Consider the following 16,827-nt stretch of genomic DNA (forward strand, 5'->3'; position numbering starts at 1 on the left):
AACCCTAAAATTACTACATGTGCCATTGTGCTTAACTGTCCAGGCTTTTTAAGAAGAATGGTAGAATTGTCTTATCAGTTATTATTTTTTACCTGGTCCAACGAATCTGGACCTCTCTTTGGGCTAATCCAAAATAGTAGTTTTTTCCTAGGTATTAAAATTAAAACCAAAATATCCAATATCTTACAAACTAATTAATAAAGTTAATTATGTCTAAAACCTAATTTTTCTAAGATTTTAACCCAATGCTCTTTAATTTGCGGGGTCTGAATTAGTCAACTAAGTTAGAAAATACTCCACAATGAATTTCAAATATTGAATTAGATTAGGAATTTAAGTGGACTAAGAATTACACTTGAGGTCGATCACATCTCCATAAAAAAAGAGCTACTTAAACTTCACTTTGTATTATCTCTAACTCATGAAATAGACTAAAATTTTACTGCTACCGTGGTCACAATTAGATTTGATCAAGCCCATCAGAATTTTCGGTGTACTTTTTTCAATTAAAATGTTGCTTACAAAGTAGCTTTGTATGATGATAAAGTTTTTTTTTGAGGTCACTTTAATGATAAAGTTTGTACACACAAATTATTGAAGGGGATGAAATGGAGGGCAAATGTTTGTACCCAAAAAAAAAAAAAGGAGGAGGTAAATAGTAAAATGTTACCTTTTTTAAAAGGAAAACACAGGACCTACACCCAAAGCGCACGTTAGCGCAAGGCAGAGGAAGCAAGGCAAATAGGTTGATTAGGCTTCCACCACTACCGAGCAAACAGCAACAATCACGGAATCATCTGAGAAAACACCATAATCAATACCTATCTTCCTAATTATTCCCCGGGGCACCTCATTGTTCATTAATTTTAATCATTATTTTAATAGCTTTCCATCCCCAATAGTTTTATTTATTTATTTATAATCACTGCATAACGACGGCTTAGCATTAATTCCATAAAATCGCAGCAAATTAGGCACGACAAGAAAAACCCAGAAGCCAAAAAACACTCATTTCACTTCTCCGTACGAATAGCCTGAGCAAAAGAAGACCTGGGTTGTGTCCTCAACAGGAGCCACGTTTCGAAAGTTTAAGGCTTTTGGGTTTTGATCTGTCTCTGATGATGATCGATCTGTGACGAGGTAAGTGGATATGGTGGGATGAAGGAGAAGACACGAAGGAATGGCTCGGGTAGGAGAATGGGGATTTAAAGGTAGAGCGAAATGGGGCTGTTCGTACAAGAAGACCACTCTCATCGTTTGCTCCATTAACATTGTTGTTGCTCTATATGTTCTTCGTTCTCTCTACGCTTCTCTGTACATCTACTCCGATAGAGATTCACGTCCCAGTACGTCTCTCTCTCTCTCTCTCTCTCTCTCTCTAGCTTGTGATTTTATAAGCTTTGTTCAAATCTTGTTGCTTTGAATGGCCCACTTGCTGTTTGAGGTCTTTTTGGGAGAACCCAGTTGCAAATTATGAGGTTCTCAATGTTGAATGTTCTGTTAATATATTGGTTCAGCTCTTGAGTACACTCCAGATCAGATTAGGAAAATGGAGGAATCAGTTCGGATTCGAAAAGCAGCTGAACCGGTTGAGCTCATTAGATTGGTAAGATGCATTTTGAGTGTTTGGGTGGTAGATCTGTTGGATTGAATCGGTAGAGCGGTTTGCTGTAACTTTTTTAATTTAACGGAGGACTCTTTGTTATGCTCAAAAGGTAAAGGCACTAAAGAAGGAGCTTTCCAGAGAGGTAGTGGTTGAATTGCCACAGCCTTTGAAACTGAAGATAACCAATGAGATAGTTGAGAGGTTGAAAACCTTGAGGCCCAAAGCAAATGTTACTGAGCAGAGAGGTTAGTGCGCCTTTTTTTGGCTCATCTCTTTTTGTTATCTGCATTTCAAGGCAATCTTTATTTTGCATTAGAATAGTTAATCGTCATGCAATTGCGCATAAATGGTTTAAACCATGGATCATCTTACAGTGACAGACAACTCTGTCCTTGAAATTGATAAGATTATGAATTTATGTTTTCTTCTCTGTCGAGTTTTCGTCTATGAAATCTTAAACTAAAATTCTCGAAATCGATTCAGCTTTCTTAGCGAAATTATCCCATATCTGTATTCTTTTCAGAAATAGAACTAGAATTTTAGGATTGAAGGAAGAAAAAGAATTAAAATGAGGTTTAGGTAGATTTCGTATGAAGGGGATGTAGAAGGAAAATCCCGCTGTTTGTTTTGTCTCAAGGAACAAATGGCTTTCTGGTATTCTGGTAGCGTGTACATTTTCTCCATATATTATGACAGATCATTGGAAGAAAAGGATTTTAGTGCAAAAGGCTTATTTTAGGCACACCCTGTATTTCTCTAGGCACTACAAATAATTATAACAGATTACAGCAGAAACTTCAAGGTTAATGTGGCTTTTTCAGTGCCATGTTTCTCTTTTGGGTGGGCAGTGCGTGGTGGCCTGGATAATTCTTGTTTCAGTTAACTTAGGAAATACTATATTGATATAATTTTATTTTTCAGCAAGATTGGCCATAGTTTAGATATGTGCACATTTGTGTTTAGTACTTAGACATGCTCCAGAGTGTAAAGTGCTTAGACTTTGTTCTAGTATTCAGTGCTTCTTTCACTTGTACCTTACAAGTTTATAACATTTTCTGTTTAACAATGAAATGCTGGTAAAGCTTTACTCCAACTCATTCTGGAACTTAATTGCATGTAAACGCACCCATATTCTCCTTGTAAACTGCTGTTCCCACTAATTAGCTTGACCTTTTTCTAATCTATAAACTTTAATTTAAACTCACATGTCCACACTATGTTCTTTGGAAGCACTTATCAGCTGTTAATAATTAAACTGACCAAATATGACGAGTGTAATGAGATAAAGCATACAAAATATGTGTCATATAATTCGTTATGTTATTGGTTTGTTGCTGGTAGTTATCAACTTCTCTTATTGATGCTGTTTGCTTAAATAAACAGAATTTGTCGAAAGATGGTGCAAGGAAAAACTGAAGGAAGCTAAGCAGTTGGCTCTTGAGACAAACGCTTCAAATTCAACAATTCTTCATGAGGAAGCAGGTGTGGTCATTATTTGTGAACTGTGTATGTTTCTTTTTTGGTCAAAATAATCTTATTTGTCAATGATGCAGTACTCTATTGACGGTAATAATTATTGTTTTGACCGAACTCTGGTGTTTTGTATTCTGATTTTTTCTCTCTATAGAAATGCTAGTAAAAGCTTTGGAGTCTGATTGGACAGTGCTGTTGGAAGACATGGGCCTTTGGATACCTGCTGAAATTGTTAACACAGAACATCATGATAAACCTGAGGGTGAAGAGGAGGAGTTAGGTAATTCATTAGTTTATGCTCCTTGCCCTTCTCTCTATCGTAAATAAACCTCCAATTCACATTTTATTTTCCTTTACAATAATACAAAAGTCATGATACTTATCTGCTAGTGTTGAGAGATTTACTCTATTGTCTGGTAGAGACTTATTCCATGTGTTGATGTATGTATTCCTTTTTTCTCTCTTGAAGATCAAATTTTGCCGGGAAGGCCGCTTCCACCTGAATGCCATGCGGAAGTTCATACAGATTATGATGGTGCTGCTGTAAGATGGGGGCTTAACCACCACAAAGATAGTGCAGCTGACTGTTGTCAGGCTTGCTTGGATCAAGCTAAACGTGCTAAGCCTAACGAAAAGAGATGTAATATATGGGTATACTGCCCGTCTGAAGGCGGTTGCCATTCTCCAGATATCTATGAGCATAAACTTGGAGAGTGCTGGCTGAAATACGTAAGAATGAAACAACCTCTTCACGACAATGGCACATTTTGTTTACTTTTCTTTTAATCTGATTTAAGTTTCGTCCAGATTAGTCTCGATTATGTGGATCCAATCCAGTCTAATATTTGTTGTTTTCATTTATCAAAATGCAGGCAGAAACGCCCAAACGCAATTTTAAGGACAAGTATCCTGAATCATACAGAAACAACCATCCATCTGCACCACTTGTTGTTCCTTGGGCCTCTGGCATTGTTGGTGCATGATAGGATTTCTCCAGAAAAAAAAAAGAAAAAGGACAAACCCTTGTCAATGTAATGTGACCTGCAAAGGCTAACCATGTTCTGGAAATATCACAAAACACACGCATATATAGCTTCACTGGAATCTCTAATCATGGTCTCCCTGGGTTTATATATTTTTGTTCCTATCAAATTGTTTTGTGAAAAATAGAAGAAATAGGGAGAAATTCTTTGTAAGAGAGAGTGGGGTGGAGTCACTGAAGGTTAAGGTATGCCCCATGCTGCTTGTTTGTTCACAAGTCATTTTTTTGTAATACGGATTGTCATCCTACGGGTGCCGACGGTTCAAGGTGAAGAAGTCTTGGTCGGAGGCAAAGTGAGCTTTGTTGTTAGATATTGAAACTTTCTCTGTGAATGATTGATTAATTAATGGGGAATATGAATTTCCGTCTCTGAACATTGTGCAACACTCTCTAATTCTTTTGATAAATATAATGCTCTCTATATTTTCTTAAGGGGACAAGTAACTCGAACAAATTTATTTTCCGGAGAAGAAAAGTTATTTCTACGAACTCTTATTAAGTGTTACCACAGTACAAAATTGAGGGGTTGCCAATCTGCTACTAATGTCTGACTAAATACAAAATTAAAAGGAAAAGAACTGACTAAATACAAAATGAAAAGGAAATAAACAAGAACACCAGTACTAGCTTCAGCTTCCCCATTGATAGTTTGGAACTTGACCCCCAATTCACATCTAAGTGCAAGCTTGAAAAAGGTGGCTGTGAGTGGAAACTCGGATTAGGTGCCTCTGAGTGGAAACTTGGATTAGGTGGGATGCTCTGCTCGTTCCTGAAGAAATTTTCTGGATCAACAGCAGTCTTCACCTTCACCAACCTATCAAAATTGTCATTGAAGTACTTCAAGCCATACACCTTCCCTTGTTCATAGCTTCTGTTACCAAATTTATTGACACCAATGTCAAGGTCCCTGTAATTCAAGAAAGCACTCCTTGGGTTCTTGGACACAAATGGGGTCATGAACCTGAAAAGCCTCCTGGTGTCTGTGGTATAATTATTCTCTGCTTCAGCCCCTGCTTCTCCCCAGCTCACTGAGTACTGAACTTTGAACAAGTTACCGGCACGGTGTGGAAAAGGCGTGGCAGAGGCCAGAATCCGACTCATCATCCCACCATATGGATTGAAAACCAAACCTATTTTGCCTATTTCAATCATCTTCTTCCACACTAACTCCAACCTACTTTTGGAAATTGGGGTTTGAACATAATCAGACTTTCTTTTCAGGAAATTTGCATGATCAGGATTTCTATCAAGCAACACATCAGGGGAGGTCCCATTATCATAGTTAGCCCACCAAAGAACAGACTCAATCCAGCTCATCTCCTTACAGTCATCCTTCTTCAAACCTAACTCAGGAAACTGCTTCCCCAACAATGACACAAGTTGGTCAGCATTGCCTAGAAACTCAGCCATAATTGTGGCCTTAACAGTGTTGCTCCCTGGCTGCAACAGCAGCCTCATAAACAGACCATCATCTGTGGTTGGCGACACCTCTTGCCACCTCGAAACAACGGCGGTTGCATTCTCTTCCAACGTTCTCGCAGCCTGGAAAACTGTGACAGTTTCTGGGACAGGAACCAGCTTCAATTTGTATGCAACAATGACACCAAAGCTTCCTCCACCCCCTCCTTTAATGGCCCAAAACAGGTCTTCTCCCATGGCTTTTCTGTCAAGAAGTCTCCCCTTAGCATCAACAATCTGAGCATCAAGGACATTGTCAACAGCAAGGCCAAACTTCCTCAACATGTTTCCATAGCCACCACCACTTATGTGCCCACCAATACCAACTGTGGGACAAATTCCAGCAGGAAAGCCATGAACTTTGCTCTTCTCTGAAATCCTATAGTACAATTCTCCAAGTGTGGCTCCAGCCTGAACCCAAACCGAGCTGTCCTCAATGTCTACAGTCACAGACCTGAGGTTAAACATGTCAAGGACAATAAAGGTCTGATCAGACCAGTAAGAAAGGCCCTCATAATCGTGCCCGCCGCTTCGGATTCTCAGCTGTATGCCAAGTTGTTTGGCACAAACAACAGAGGCTTGAACATGAGATGCAGCAGAGGGTGTGACAATGAGGACTGGTTTCGGAGTCGAAGTGGTGTTGAACCTTGAGTTTCTGATGTAGGCTCTTAGAACAGATGAGTACGAAGGGTTGTTTTGGGCATAGATTATGTTGGACAATTGGGTTGATGATGGGTTTGTGTTGGTGTTTAGGCACTGAAGAAAGTTGTCATAGACAGAAGCTGAGGCTGCCCATGAAGCAGAAACATGAAAAACTAGGAGGACAACAAGTGGAAGCATCATCATCCTAAGCATTGCTTCTCTCATTGTCTTTGACAATTTGTTGTATGTTGTATGTTGTAAGGTTTTGGTCCTATATATACATAGATAAGACCTGTTTGGAAAGGGAATTGTCAACTGTAGAAATTTAAAATCAATTCCTTGACACAATAGGAAATGTTGACAGAATGGGAAACTCAATTCCAGCAAAACAAACAAGGAAAGTTTTGTTTCTTTTTTTGTCTTTCCTATCAACAACACTTGCTAAATTCTAAAGTTTTTGGGAAATCAGCAAACCCAGCAATATAACACGATCAATCCATCGTTTTTTTTTTTTTTTTTTGGGGTAACAGGATCAATATGTCTAGTGTTGATAGGAAAACGCAGAACAAAACAAAGTGTCGATAGGAAAACCAACAAAGAGAAAAAGAAAATTCGCGAAAAAATAAAAAGGAAAAAAATTGGTCTTTATGAAAATTGTAGAGAATTTGGGGTCAAAACATAAATTTCAAAACTTGATTTAATCACACCCAGCCTTTCTTCTCGACAGAGGCTAGGTTTTCACTGTAAAAGTTTCGGCATTCGCTCCACGAACTTTTTAATTTAATTTAAATTCTTTATCTTTCTTCTCGACTGCATCTCCTGCTGCACTTAATTTGCATCTGCTCCCTCGGATGATGCCTATTTTTTGTTAGATTGGATTTCGCTCGGCCCACCAGATGAACTTCGAGGTGAACTTATTTCTGTGTTTTTCTTTGGTCTTTGTATTTTTAATTTTCCTTTTGGTTGAATTTGTGCATCGTTGTTTCATGAAAAGAAACAATTTGGTTCAATCTGGTTCTGAAGTTTGGCGCTTTGATTTCGTACTTTATTGTTTAGCGATTCTGGAATTTCGAATCTGTGCTGCTATTATCTCTGATTTAAAGCTTCGATCTTTGGAATTGAAATTTTAGTTAGTTTGCTGCATTGGTTTCCAAAACGAAGCTCAGATTTTAGAGTGTTCGAAAAATCGGCCTAGGCGCTAGGCGGGAGGACACCTCCGCGATTTCACCCTAATCGTTGGGGGTAGGCGCCAGGGAATTAGGCGGCGCCTGGGTGGGCGTTTTGCCGTTGAGGCGCGGTTGAAGCGCGCAGGAGGCGGCGACGAAGGAGGCGCTGCTTGTATTTAATGCCTGATCTTATGTCTTTTGGTTTGTTTATATTTTTTGGATAGGCAAAGATCTCAAACCTTAATTTTGTATGTGGGTGTGGCAATTTGAACACAAGCATCGGATGAGTGAGATGAACTTGATGGTTTTTTAGGTTTTCTCATAATTTTTATTATTATTTCATATGTAGTGAAGCTAAGCTGATAACAAGTAGCTACAACCATGGTTCTTGGCACCTACTCCATTCAGGAAACTCACTATGACATACTATCTGTGAAACAAGATGCCAGCTATGAAGATATTCGAGCAAGCTACCGATCTGCCATCCTTAATAGTCATCCTGATAAATCACAAAATACATCTGGGTCAGGAGATAGGTTCTTGAAGGTGCAAAAGGCATGGGAAATCCTTGGCGATTCGAGGGCTCGTGTACTTTATGACATTGCCCTTCGAGCTTCCAGACATGATGCTATAGTTGCAGAAGACATCAGCTTAGAAGATGTGATGGCTGAGGATGCAGGAGAGGTCATTCAACTCTATTACCAGTGTCGATGCGGTGATTATTTCTTTGTTGATTCTTTGGAGATGGAGAAGATGGGGTATGCTTTGTTAAGAGATGGAAGCAAGATATCCTTCGAGGCACAAAATGCTTTGCCAGCTTCCCTTGTCCTTCCTTGTGGCTCTTGTTCCTTGAAAGTACGGATATTGATCAATTCAGATCATTTTGTTTCAATCGATGATCACCATTGAATGGAATTAAACTTTTTGGTGTCCAGAGTTTGTAGCTTGAGAAGTCAACTTGATATGGAGTGTAAATTTTAGAGATATGTCTTAGAATATTACCAATCTAAAATCATATAATGGACAATTGATTTTGAGATTTGAAAGTTTTTCTTGCCCGCATAGCAAGTGAAATCAGAAACAAAGGGTCGTTGTATGGGCCTTTGTACATATTTGATTTGGATCAAGAACTGGCCCATCTGAAAGGTCCATATATGTCCATCATTTTGGTTTCTTTTCTTTCCAACCAAAGAAAAAAAGAGAAAAAAAAAAAAAAAACTAACAAAACTAACAAGAACGATACAAAATTGGAAGATAAAAAATTGGGTCTACGGTTTTCAGAGAGCTGATCAGGTTTCAGGATCTGCCACCAATTGAAGAAAATTGAACGACCACTTCTCTCATTCCAGGTACAATTTCCTTCCTTCCTTCCTTCTTCTTGGGTTCTCCACAAACAAATTTAGGGCTCTGTTCTTCTTGTGAAAGGTTGTATTTTTGGGCAATAACAAGTAAAATTCACAATTGGGTCGTTCTTATAATCGGGAAACAGGTCCTGAGCCAAACTCTTGAGATGGGTTCTGCAGAAAAAAGCTCCCAATGGAGGAGTGTCTTTGATGGTGTGAAACTGAAGACTATCAAAGCCATGCCGGAAGCACTCATGGCAGAGATCAACACAGCAATTTGCAATCTTGAATATGCACGTGCCACTGATCTGGTCGACTCTCCATCTTCTTCTTCAATCTCAAGGTTTGAGAGCTCTCCTCAACCTGAATACAGTGTTCGCATGGCGGACCAAGCCTACAAGGCAGGGTGTGCAGCCTTGGCTGCTGGCAAGCTTGATGAGGCTCTTCAATCTCTGAACGTTTCTCTCTCCAAATGCCCGCCTGATCAGACTTCTGCTGTGTCTAAGCTTCATTCTCTCATCTCTCTCACATCACAGCAGCTCCAAAAGTCCACAAGCTGAAGTTATTACGACAACACAGTTTTTGGTTCTTTGTGTTTATGGCACTTTGACTTGAACTTCTTATGACAACATGCTTTTTGGTGAAGAAAAAGTTGAGGTTTCTGTTTCTATGCTTTCATCATGCAATGTGGATTTCGGCAACAAGAATTGGGAGCTATTGAATGGAACAATTAATTAGGAAACACGAGGACATGTTGACATTATTGTTTTGAAGCAGATTTCACGGGATTGGTTGGTAGGTGATAGCTTTAAGCTTTAAAGCTGAAGATAAGGTTAATTCCTAGTATTAGCCTTTTGAGTACATAATTTCCTTCTTTTTTGTTTAACCTTGGTGTAATTGTTTGATTACATCAAAGTTTCCCATGGGAAGGGAAAATGAAACCCAAAGGGGAGGAGGGTTACATTTTCTTCCCTATTTTCCTATCTGCCGGGTACCCATTTTCTATGCCTGGCTTACCAAGTATGGGCAATTGATTTCCCCGTGTGCAAGCTTCCTTCACCATGAACCAAACGCAGCCAAAGGGTTTTTAAAGAACTCCATGTCTTATTGTTTTACTTTTTCGGTTGGGCAACCGCACTTTTAAATTTAACTAGTTTGATTGCTTGCAATAAAAATGAAATTTGGGTGTGTTAACTTGTTTCTGTATCTTCCATTGAAATCAGGGGCAGGCTTTCTCACTTTTGGCAAATTTGACATATAGCTCAGTTTGGTAAGATGTCCTAGTTCACCATGGCTTCAACTTTAAGTTTAAATTTGAAAACTACAGAAGAGGCACTTAATGTAGGAAAAACGAAGAAACGGATGAAGGGTCTTCAATGGAACAAGTAAGCGTTGCAACCTCAAAGGGGGGTTTGGAGTTTTGTTAAAACGTCTAATGCTTTCTTTTTAGCTTTTTCTTTACCCCAAAGGATATAAAGCAATATTCTCCATTTCTAATAAGCTGAGAGGTCACTATCACATATGCAGGTCAATTTGGACATCAAGTCGAATAAGAATAACACACACCAACGCTAGCTTTGTAGATATCTTTTACTCCCTGTGGTTTGCAAACCAACACTCAACAGAAACTTTTAACTCCAACATGAGCATCTTTTATCATGAAGAAGAGCCACCAAATCCTTCCAAAAGATGCAAATTTCTTGCTGCTTGTCTCACAGATGCGTTTTCCAATTGCCATATTGGCAGACGGCTTCCAACTTCGAGCCCAGAAGCAGAGGATCAGTACATAACAAGTGACTTTGATGAGGAACAGGAAGTATTCACTAAGCGCCCGGATGAATATTTAGATATGATCTTTTCATTCCCTTGTTAAATCCATGAGAGTTTTGTAGGTTGCTTTTATAGTTTTTTGGGGTTTTTTCTCAGGTAATTGTATCAGCAATTCGAAGTGCTGCAATGGAAAAGTTGAGGCGCAAGCCTAGCAGTTTGACAGAGAGTTTTTCATTTGTCTACTCTTCAAAATCAGGAGATTTATTCATAAGCCAGAAAGGAGTACTAAACAAAAAGGATCATGGTGAAGAAGATGATGAGAAAGAAGAATTTTTATCTGTTAGAAGTTGCTTCTCTTGCTGCTCAACTGCTGCCACAAGTAGAGATGTGTTTCTTTCTGTCAAGACAAGTTTGTCCCGCTGTTCGAGCCTTAATGGGATTGATTTTAAAGATTTTCCGAGGCAGTCTATAATTCAGCAATTCCGTCATTGTGAGGGCTGGCCCTTTGGTCTTTGCCGGAAGGCTGTGTTGCTTCCACCTCTGCCCAAGTCGCCGTCTGAGTCGTGGTCATGGCGCAAAGGCACTAAATATGTCAAGATGGTTTAAAGGCAGAGCTCCCCAACCCCACCACCACCACCAAAGGTCCAAAGTTCTGTCCTGTTTAGATGATTGAATGCGTTGAATAAGAAAGCAACTAGAATAAAGTTTCTTTGTAATGCCATATCACTGTGAGAAGTAAAGCCTAATGGGAATTGAAACTCTCTCTCTCTCTCTCTCTCTCTCTCTCTCTCGTTCACATGAATCATGATCACATCGTATATTTTATCATCTGCAATTTGGCTCTTGCAAACATTGAGCTTTCCACATGCCAAGTTGTAAAGGGAAAGATCACTTGCCTTGATTGCCATAACAATTATGGTTTCTCAGATTGGAAGGTTGAATGTAACAATCATGTCTAACTTTATATCGTCAACTTTTATTTTTACATATCTTTCAAGTTCTGGGACTGGCCATCTCCAAGAGCAACAAACAACTTAACATAAGGACTAGTGCCAACAAGCCCAAAAAAGAAGAAGAAAAAAACTGACCCAGAGGGACAAACTGCAACCAAACCAGAAGCCTAAGAAGAACACCAACACTCAAAAGGACTAGTCCTAAACAGTAAGTCTTTTAGACTGAACCTGGGAGTTCATTTCCAAGCAATCTCTGATTTGAGTTATTAATTGTCCCTCATCGCCACTCCCAATCTCTAATTCCTCAGAAACCTTCTCAATCTCAAAGCATTCCTTCAATCTGTCATACACGACTTATTTCTGGCCTTTCTGTTGGTGTTTTAGATACACAAGCCAAGGCAGTTTCTATAGCTTTCTGTGCAGAAGAATACTTGTATGTCCCTTGTACTCTCGAATCCACTATGCTTTCAATTTCCATTCTCTCAAATTTAGCCCTCACCCAATCAGATACGTTAACATGTACAGTTTCTAATTCTGTTATTATTGCTGGTCTGCCAGTTATAAGCTCTAGCAACACAATCCCAAAGCTGTATGAATCACTCTTTCTGGTGAGCTGTCCAGTTGTGCAATATCTGTTACAAAAAAAAAAAAAAAATCTTTGTTGTATTAATATTTTGTTTTTAAACTGACTCTTTGTTCTAACATTATATTTATATGTAACAAATATCACCACAATGGCTAGCAGGAATTGTTGAAAGTGCTTACTCAGGATCCAGGTACCCATATGTTCCTCTGAGGTCTGTTAATGCATGAGTGGCAGAATCAGTTGCAAGAGCTTTAGAAATTCCGAAGTCCGCTATCTTGGCTTGCAACGTCTCAGTTAACAAGATGTTGGAAGGCTTCAAATCTCTGTGCAGTGTTGGCGGTTTGCAACCATCATGCAGATATTCCAATCCTGCAAAATTTCAAAAGACAGCAACCATCGTCTAACGAAATATGTTTTTCAAAAGAGTTTATATATGTTTATTAATGTGATGATGATGATTTGTGTTTACCTCGTGCTGCATCTACTGCAACCTGAAGTCTCTGCTTCCAAGTCAAGCCCTTGTAAGGTATATCTACACATGAGTGTGATTAATCAAATGGAACATACATCCGAATCATATATTAGTGAAGTACACTATATGGTCAATCCCAATTGCATTGAAGCGAAGTATATATATAAATACTAGAAAAATGATCAGATGTATAGCTATCGGTCTAGTCTTATTCTTTTTTGTAACGTTGGAAAATGACCTAAATTCGTATCACCTCATCCTGTTTCTTCTTTTCTTTTTTATGATCCACTACTGGTTGAGTAAGGGATGTACCTGCAGCTGATATATGCTGTTGCAAATTTCCATTCGCGATGTATTCGTAAATAAGCGCCATAGTGTCACCTTCGTCACAGTAGCCAATTAGAGAAACCAAGTTTCTATGGTGAACTCTCATCAATAACTTAACCTGCAATCCAATGTGGCTACTATACTTTCAGCAAAAGATAGAAAGAACTCTGACTGAATACATATATAGATGTATGTAGTTGGGCGACATCTACCTCATTTTGAAATTCTTCTGAGCCTTGACTTGATGATAAATCAAGTATTTTCACAGCAACTTGAGTATCATTTTCCAGAGTGCCATGGTAGACTTCTCCAAATCCGCCTCGCCCAATTAGTGTAGAATTGCTGGTAATCTTGTCGATCTCTGATTTTGTAAATTTTCTACCCCATGGCTCGATTGGCTCTGTTTGGATGAAATTGTTTATGAATTTAATTAAGAATATTTATATAGAACCGGAATCAAATTCCCAAAAACGAAAAGAAAAACATTAACAAGTATCGGAAGTCTTACCATCTATTTCTTCACTTTTACATCTCCACCAGATAGCTGCTACAGTTAATAAGAGGATGATAGTTCCAACACTGGATACTACCACGGGGATAACAACATTGTGCTTCTTCCTTGATTTGCAAGAAACATGTCCGAATTTGGATAGATTTGGATTTTCACAGAGACTGAAACAAAACAGAGAGTGGTTGATGGCAACTGTAGTAAGATTTTGATAAATCATATTGACATGAAAAAATATATAGTATCCTTATATAATATTTTCAAATAACCAGATGGAAAAATGGTGGCATCTTTGTAAAGTGGTGACATATCTGTTATCCAATTAATTTATGCTCTAAGTAAAAGAAGAAAGCACACCTCAATGATAGCCCATCAGTTTTATTTCTATCAATGAGCCGTGCTGGAACTTGGCCTCTGAGCTTGTTTTGCCCCAAGTTTCTGCAAAAGTAAAGTCATGATACTCTATCACCATGCTTAACTTGTAACGAATATATTAGGATTATATAACTAAACCAAATAATAACTTACAGGACAGTTAAATTTGGCATGTGAGACAAAAAGTCTGGAATTGGTCCTGTCAAGTTGTTGTTTGATAAATCCCTGAAATGTTAAAGCAGGTCAACTCATCTAATTACTAATTATTCCAAATGAAATTCTGACGATATTAGTTACTCATTTGAGACTGTGCATACTTACAAAGCTTGTATCATTGAGAGATTGGCTATAAAAGGAGATATCTGGCCTCTTAATCCACTGGAGGACAAGTCCCTGTGAGTGCATTGTAACTTCAAATGCCAAGACTCAAATGGGATTAAACTGAAACCCTGGTCTGAGAGTGACATAGATATACTTACAAAGATATGATTCTTGGGGGCCTGGATTCATGATAGCTACAATTTAGTCCTTCCCACTTGTAAGCTTGAGGGCTGCATGGATCTCCTTGCCAGTTCTTACTGATTTTGTAACGTAACTTGATGTTTTCGATTGCATCAACTAATTGATATTTTCATATGCAACAAATTAGTTAACATTTATATCATCAAAATCAATCGATTATACAAGGCATTAAATTGACAGCTAGTGATGATATTTAGCTATAGCTACTTAATATCTCCTTGGTTTGTTTCCAATTGTAAGAACTTTTTAGCCTCGTAAGTCTCATAGGCATTGAGGATGGGTGGAAGGGTAGAGTTGTCAGTCTTGAGGATTGACATAGAAGAAAATATTGTACTGGGCCAGGTGGTGTGAAGTGTATATGTGGACAAGTAAGGTAGAACAAATGACGGCTCTTGAGGCCGTCCGTTCAAAACAATATATAAATTTCTGGGCTGCTGGTGGGATGGGAGCTTTTGAATTTCTGCAAAATGCAAGTAAACATGATATTCTGGATTGTTATCAAAAGCATCCAAGTAAACATACAAAGGATCACTTGCATTTTTTGTGGCGACAGCAGTGCTCATGATAGCAGATGGTATTTGGAAATCAGCATGAAAATAAGATTTGTTCACCAAGGCTGGGCACAACTACAAAAAGTGAAAAAGACGATCAGAAAACAACGACGGTCTAAGTGAAAACCGTCGTGGTTTTTAAAAAGACGACGGTTCTAAAAACACCGTCGTGTAATACCACCTTAGACAACTAAAAATGGAGATTCAAATGGCTGTTCAAAAACAACGACGTACCTAATTAAACAACCGACGTCTATTTGAAACAGATTTCCGCAGAGTAAAATCAAAGCCAACAAAGAACGGCAGAAGTTATGAATCGACCGACGTAGAAAGTAAAGACGACGATTTCAATAAAAGCCGCCGTTTTTACTCATAAAATAACACGACGAGGTTTTCGTATAAGACGCCGTATAATTACAAACAAATCCACGGCTTTAAAATACAAAATATCGCCGTATTAAATTAATTTACAACGACGGAAAATATAAATATATCGACGTCATTCTCGTATAGTTCTACGACGTTATCTTTAAATCGTACTATAAAATTTAACGTCGTATTTATTCATTTTATACGTCGTACATTTAATTTAAACCGTCGTCTTAATAAGAATTTTTGTTAACAATTTTTTTCTTTGATTTTCTTATCCTACGTCGGTAGATCTACTTAATGACAAGAATTGAAATAACCACGACGGTTTATATAGAAAACCGCCGACATAACCAGATTTTTCTGAGATCCCAAGGGTTACGAAATCTTACCAGATGGAACTCTGTTCCACATCATAATCTTAACAGATGACACAGATTTGCAATCAGAGAGACAATTTTTTGGAAGTTGATGATGTGTGTGCTTTTGTGTATCTACAAATATTATACCTAACGTCGTTGCAAATTTGCAATCAGAGAGACAATTTTCAACGACGGTTATATTATACCTAACGACGTTTAAAAAACAAATCAACGTCGCTCAACAAATATATTACGTCGTCTTAGTCTTACTTAAGACGACGAAAAACGTCAACAGTAATTCAAAAACAGTCGTTGTTTTTATACTCTTATTTTTTTTAAATCTGTCATCCAAAAAAGAAAATTTACATATTCCAGAACATTAATTTCCTTCATTTTAAATTTCTTTGATTTTCAGATTTCTTCATTCCAGCACATCTGATCTTCAGATTTCCCTGAGAAGCGAACTTTCCTTCGACAGCGAGTGGAGGCCAGGCTTGCATCTCTTTTGATGGAAAGCAAGGAGTATTCAGAAGCACTAAGTGTCCTATCAGGCTTGATCAAGGAAGTGAGAAGGCTAGTTGACAAGCTTCTTCTTGTGGACATAGATTTGATGCGAGTAAGCTCAATTTCTCTTTGAGAAAGACATCCAAATTATTGTCTTTGAGATGTGAGAGACAGTGTCTCTGAGAGAGGAAGAACTTGGAACCCTAAATGTAAACCGAAAATGAATGAAAGCGACAAATTTATAGAATAAATTTTTAAAACCAACGGCGGTCCTTACAAAAAAAACCGCCGTTTAAATTGTAAAATCAACGTCGGTATGACCGACGTATATTACATAAATCCACGTCGGTAAATTAATAAAAACGACGTGTTAAATAATCTACCATGACGCGAGTTATTACTTATGTACTTTAATTTTTGAGTTTACTACGACGGTACCTACAACACTACGGTCGTATTTATTTACCACGTCCGAAGTTAAATTTACCGTCGTATTTTTTAATTTATACGTCGTAGTTATATGTAACCGCCGTATTATTTTTTTGAAATGGTTTTATATGTAAGCAACTTTTCGTCTACCTGACTTACACATGCACTGTTTCCAAACCCGATTAAAAATTTCAATCTCCCAGAGAAAACTTTTCGTCTTTTTTCCTTGTCAGAGCACTGTCAGAGTATCTCATCGTCTTCCTCTCGTCTTCTTCGTCGTCTCTGAACTTAAAGATCGATCGTCTTCCTCTTGCTTTCATTGCACGCAATAGGTAAGCTTTCATTTTCACTATTTTGGTTACTGTTTTG

The 16,827-nt window shown here is 38.2% G+C and overlaps 4 protein-coding genes across 9 annotated transcripts; 2 read left to right on the forward strand and 2 right to left on the reverse strand.

Moving 5' to 3' along the window:
* The first annotated feature begins 703 nt into the window (after positions 1-703).
* Positions 704-4,553, forward strand: LOC117616146. Its single transcript, XM_034345369.1, has 7 exons — positions 704-1,346; positions 1,518-1,606; positions 1,716-1,851; positions 2,990-3,088; positions 3,234-3,359; positions 3,549-3,808; positions 3,952-4,553. The coding sequence occupies exons 1-7, from the start codon at positions 1,181-1,183 to the stop codon at positions 4,060-4,062; spliced, it is 987 nt and encodes a 328-aa protein (XP_034201260.1). The 5' UTR covers positions 704-1,180; the 3' UTR covers positions 4,063-4,553.
* A 50-nt stretch (positions 4,554-4,603) lies between these two features.
* On the reverse strand, positions 4,604-6,452 carry LOC117618791 (berberine bridge enzyme-like 21). Its single transcript, XM_034348522.1, has 2 exons — positions 4,712-6,452; positions 4,604-4,668 (listed from the first exon to the last, which is right to left on the reverse strand). The coding sequence occupies exons 1-2, from the start codon at positions 6,444-6,446 to the stop codon at positions 4,604-4,606; spliced, it is 1,800 nt and encodes a 599-aa protein (XP_034204413.1). The 5' UTR covers positions 6,447-6,452.
* Positions 6,453-6,924: 472 nt separating this feature from the next.
* Positions 6,925-11,413, forward strand: LOC117631950. 6 transcript variants are annotated; one of them, XM_034365316.1, is made up of 5 exons: positions 8,313-8,736; positions 8,877-9,562; positions 9,954-10,115; positions 10,258-10,546; positions 10,657-11,413. In XM_034365316.1, exons 3-5 carry the CDS (start codon positions 10,021-10,023, stop codon positions 11,104-11,106), a joined length of 834 nt encoding a protein of 277 aa, XP_034221207.1. In that variant the 5' UTR covers positions 8,313-8,736; positions 8,877-9,562; positions 9,954-10,020; the 3' UTR covers positions 11,107-11,413. The 6 variants fall into 6 exon arrangements, 5 of the variants coding, with proteins under 5 accessions (XP_034221223.1, XP_034221207.1, XP_034221199.1 ...); XM_034365308.1 differs by having other exon boundaries at positions 8,877-9,525; XM_034365324.1 differs by having other exon boundaries at positions 8,877-9,525; positions 9,960-10,115.
* Positions 11,414-11,796: 383 nt separating this feature from the next.
* Positions 11,797-14,188, reverse strand: LOC117618799 (senescence-induced receptor-like serine/threonine-protein kinase). Its single transcript, XM_034348535.1, has 9 exons — positions 14,043-14,188; positions 13,875-13,946; positions 13,704-13,784; positions 13,347-13,510; positions 13,045-13,238; positions 12,831-12,950; positions 12,509-12,557; positions 12,219-12,408; positions 11,797-12,085 (listed from the first exon to the last, which is right to left on the reverse strand). Exons 1-9 carry the CDS (start codon positions 14,186-14,188, stop codon positions 11,797-11,799), a joined length of 1,305 nt encoding a protein of 434 aa, XP_034204426.1.
* Positions 14,189-16,827: the final 2,639 nt, after the last annotated feature.

Source organism: Prunus dulcis, chromosome 1 (genome assembly GCF_902201215.1).
Source record: "Prunus dulcis chromosome 1, ALMONDv2, whole genome shotgun sequence".
Taxonomy (NCBI): Eukaryota; Viridiplantae; Streptophyta; class Magnoliopsida; order Rosales; family Rosaceae; genus Prunus; species Prunus dulcis.

What these genes read in the sequence shown, in the direction of transcription:
- LOC117616146 (XM_034345369.1), top strand. Translation starts at nt 1,181, where the DNA reads ATGGCTCGGGTAGGAGAATGGGGATTTAAAGGTAGAGCGAAATGGGGC. An exon ending in CGGTTGAGCTCATTAGATTG is followed by an intron (nt 1,607 to 1,715) that starts GTAAGATGCATT and finishes TATGCTCAAAAG; the next exon opens with GTAAAGGCACTAAAGAAGGA. An exon ending in AATTCTTCATGAGGAAGCAG is followed by an intron (nt 3,089 to 3,233) that starts GTGTGGTCATTA and finishes TTCTCTCTATAG; the next exon opens with AAATGCTAGTAAAAGCTTTG.
- LOC117618791 (XM_034348522.1), bottom strand. Translation starts at nt 6,446, where the DNA reads ATGAGAGAAGCAATGCTTAGGATGATGATGCTTCCACTTGTTGTCCTC. An exon ending in GTTTATTTCCTTTTCATTTT is followed by an intron (nt 4,669 to 4,711) that starts GTATTTAGTCAG and finishes GTATTTAGTCAG; the next exon opens with ACATTAGTAGCAGATTGGCA.
- LOC117631950 (XM_034365332.1), top strand. Translation starts at nt 10,021, where the DNA reads ATGGCTTCAACTTTAAGTTTAAATTTGAAAACTACAGAAGAGGCACTT. An exon ending in AAGGGTCTTCAATGGAACAA is followed by an intron (nt 10,116 to 10,257) that starts GTAAGCGTTGCA and finishes TCACATATGCAG; the next exon opens with GTCAATTTGGACATCAAGTC. An exon ending in ACTTTGATGAGGAACAGGAA is followed by an intron (nt 10,547 to 10,656) that starts GTATTCACTAAG and finishes GTTTTTTCTCAG; the next exon opens with GTAATTGTATCAGCAATTCG.
- LOC117618799 (XM_034348535.1), bottom strand. Translation starts at nt 14,188, where the DNA reads ATGTCACTCTCAGACCAGGGTTTCAGTTTAATCCCATTTGAGTCTTGG. An exon ending in ACTGATGGGCTATCATTGAG is followed by an intron (nt 13,511 to 13,703) that starts GTGTGCTTTCTT and finishes GTTTTGTTTCAG; the next exon opens with TCTCTGTGAAAATCCAAATC. An exon ending in AATTTCAAAATGAGGTAGAT is followed by an intron (nt 12,951 to 13,044) that starts GTCGCCCAACTA and finishes TTGCAGGTTAAG; the next exon opens with TTATTGATGAGAGTTCACCA.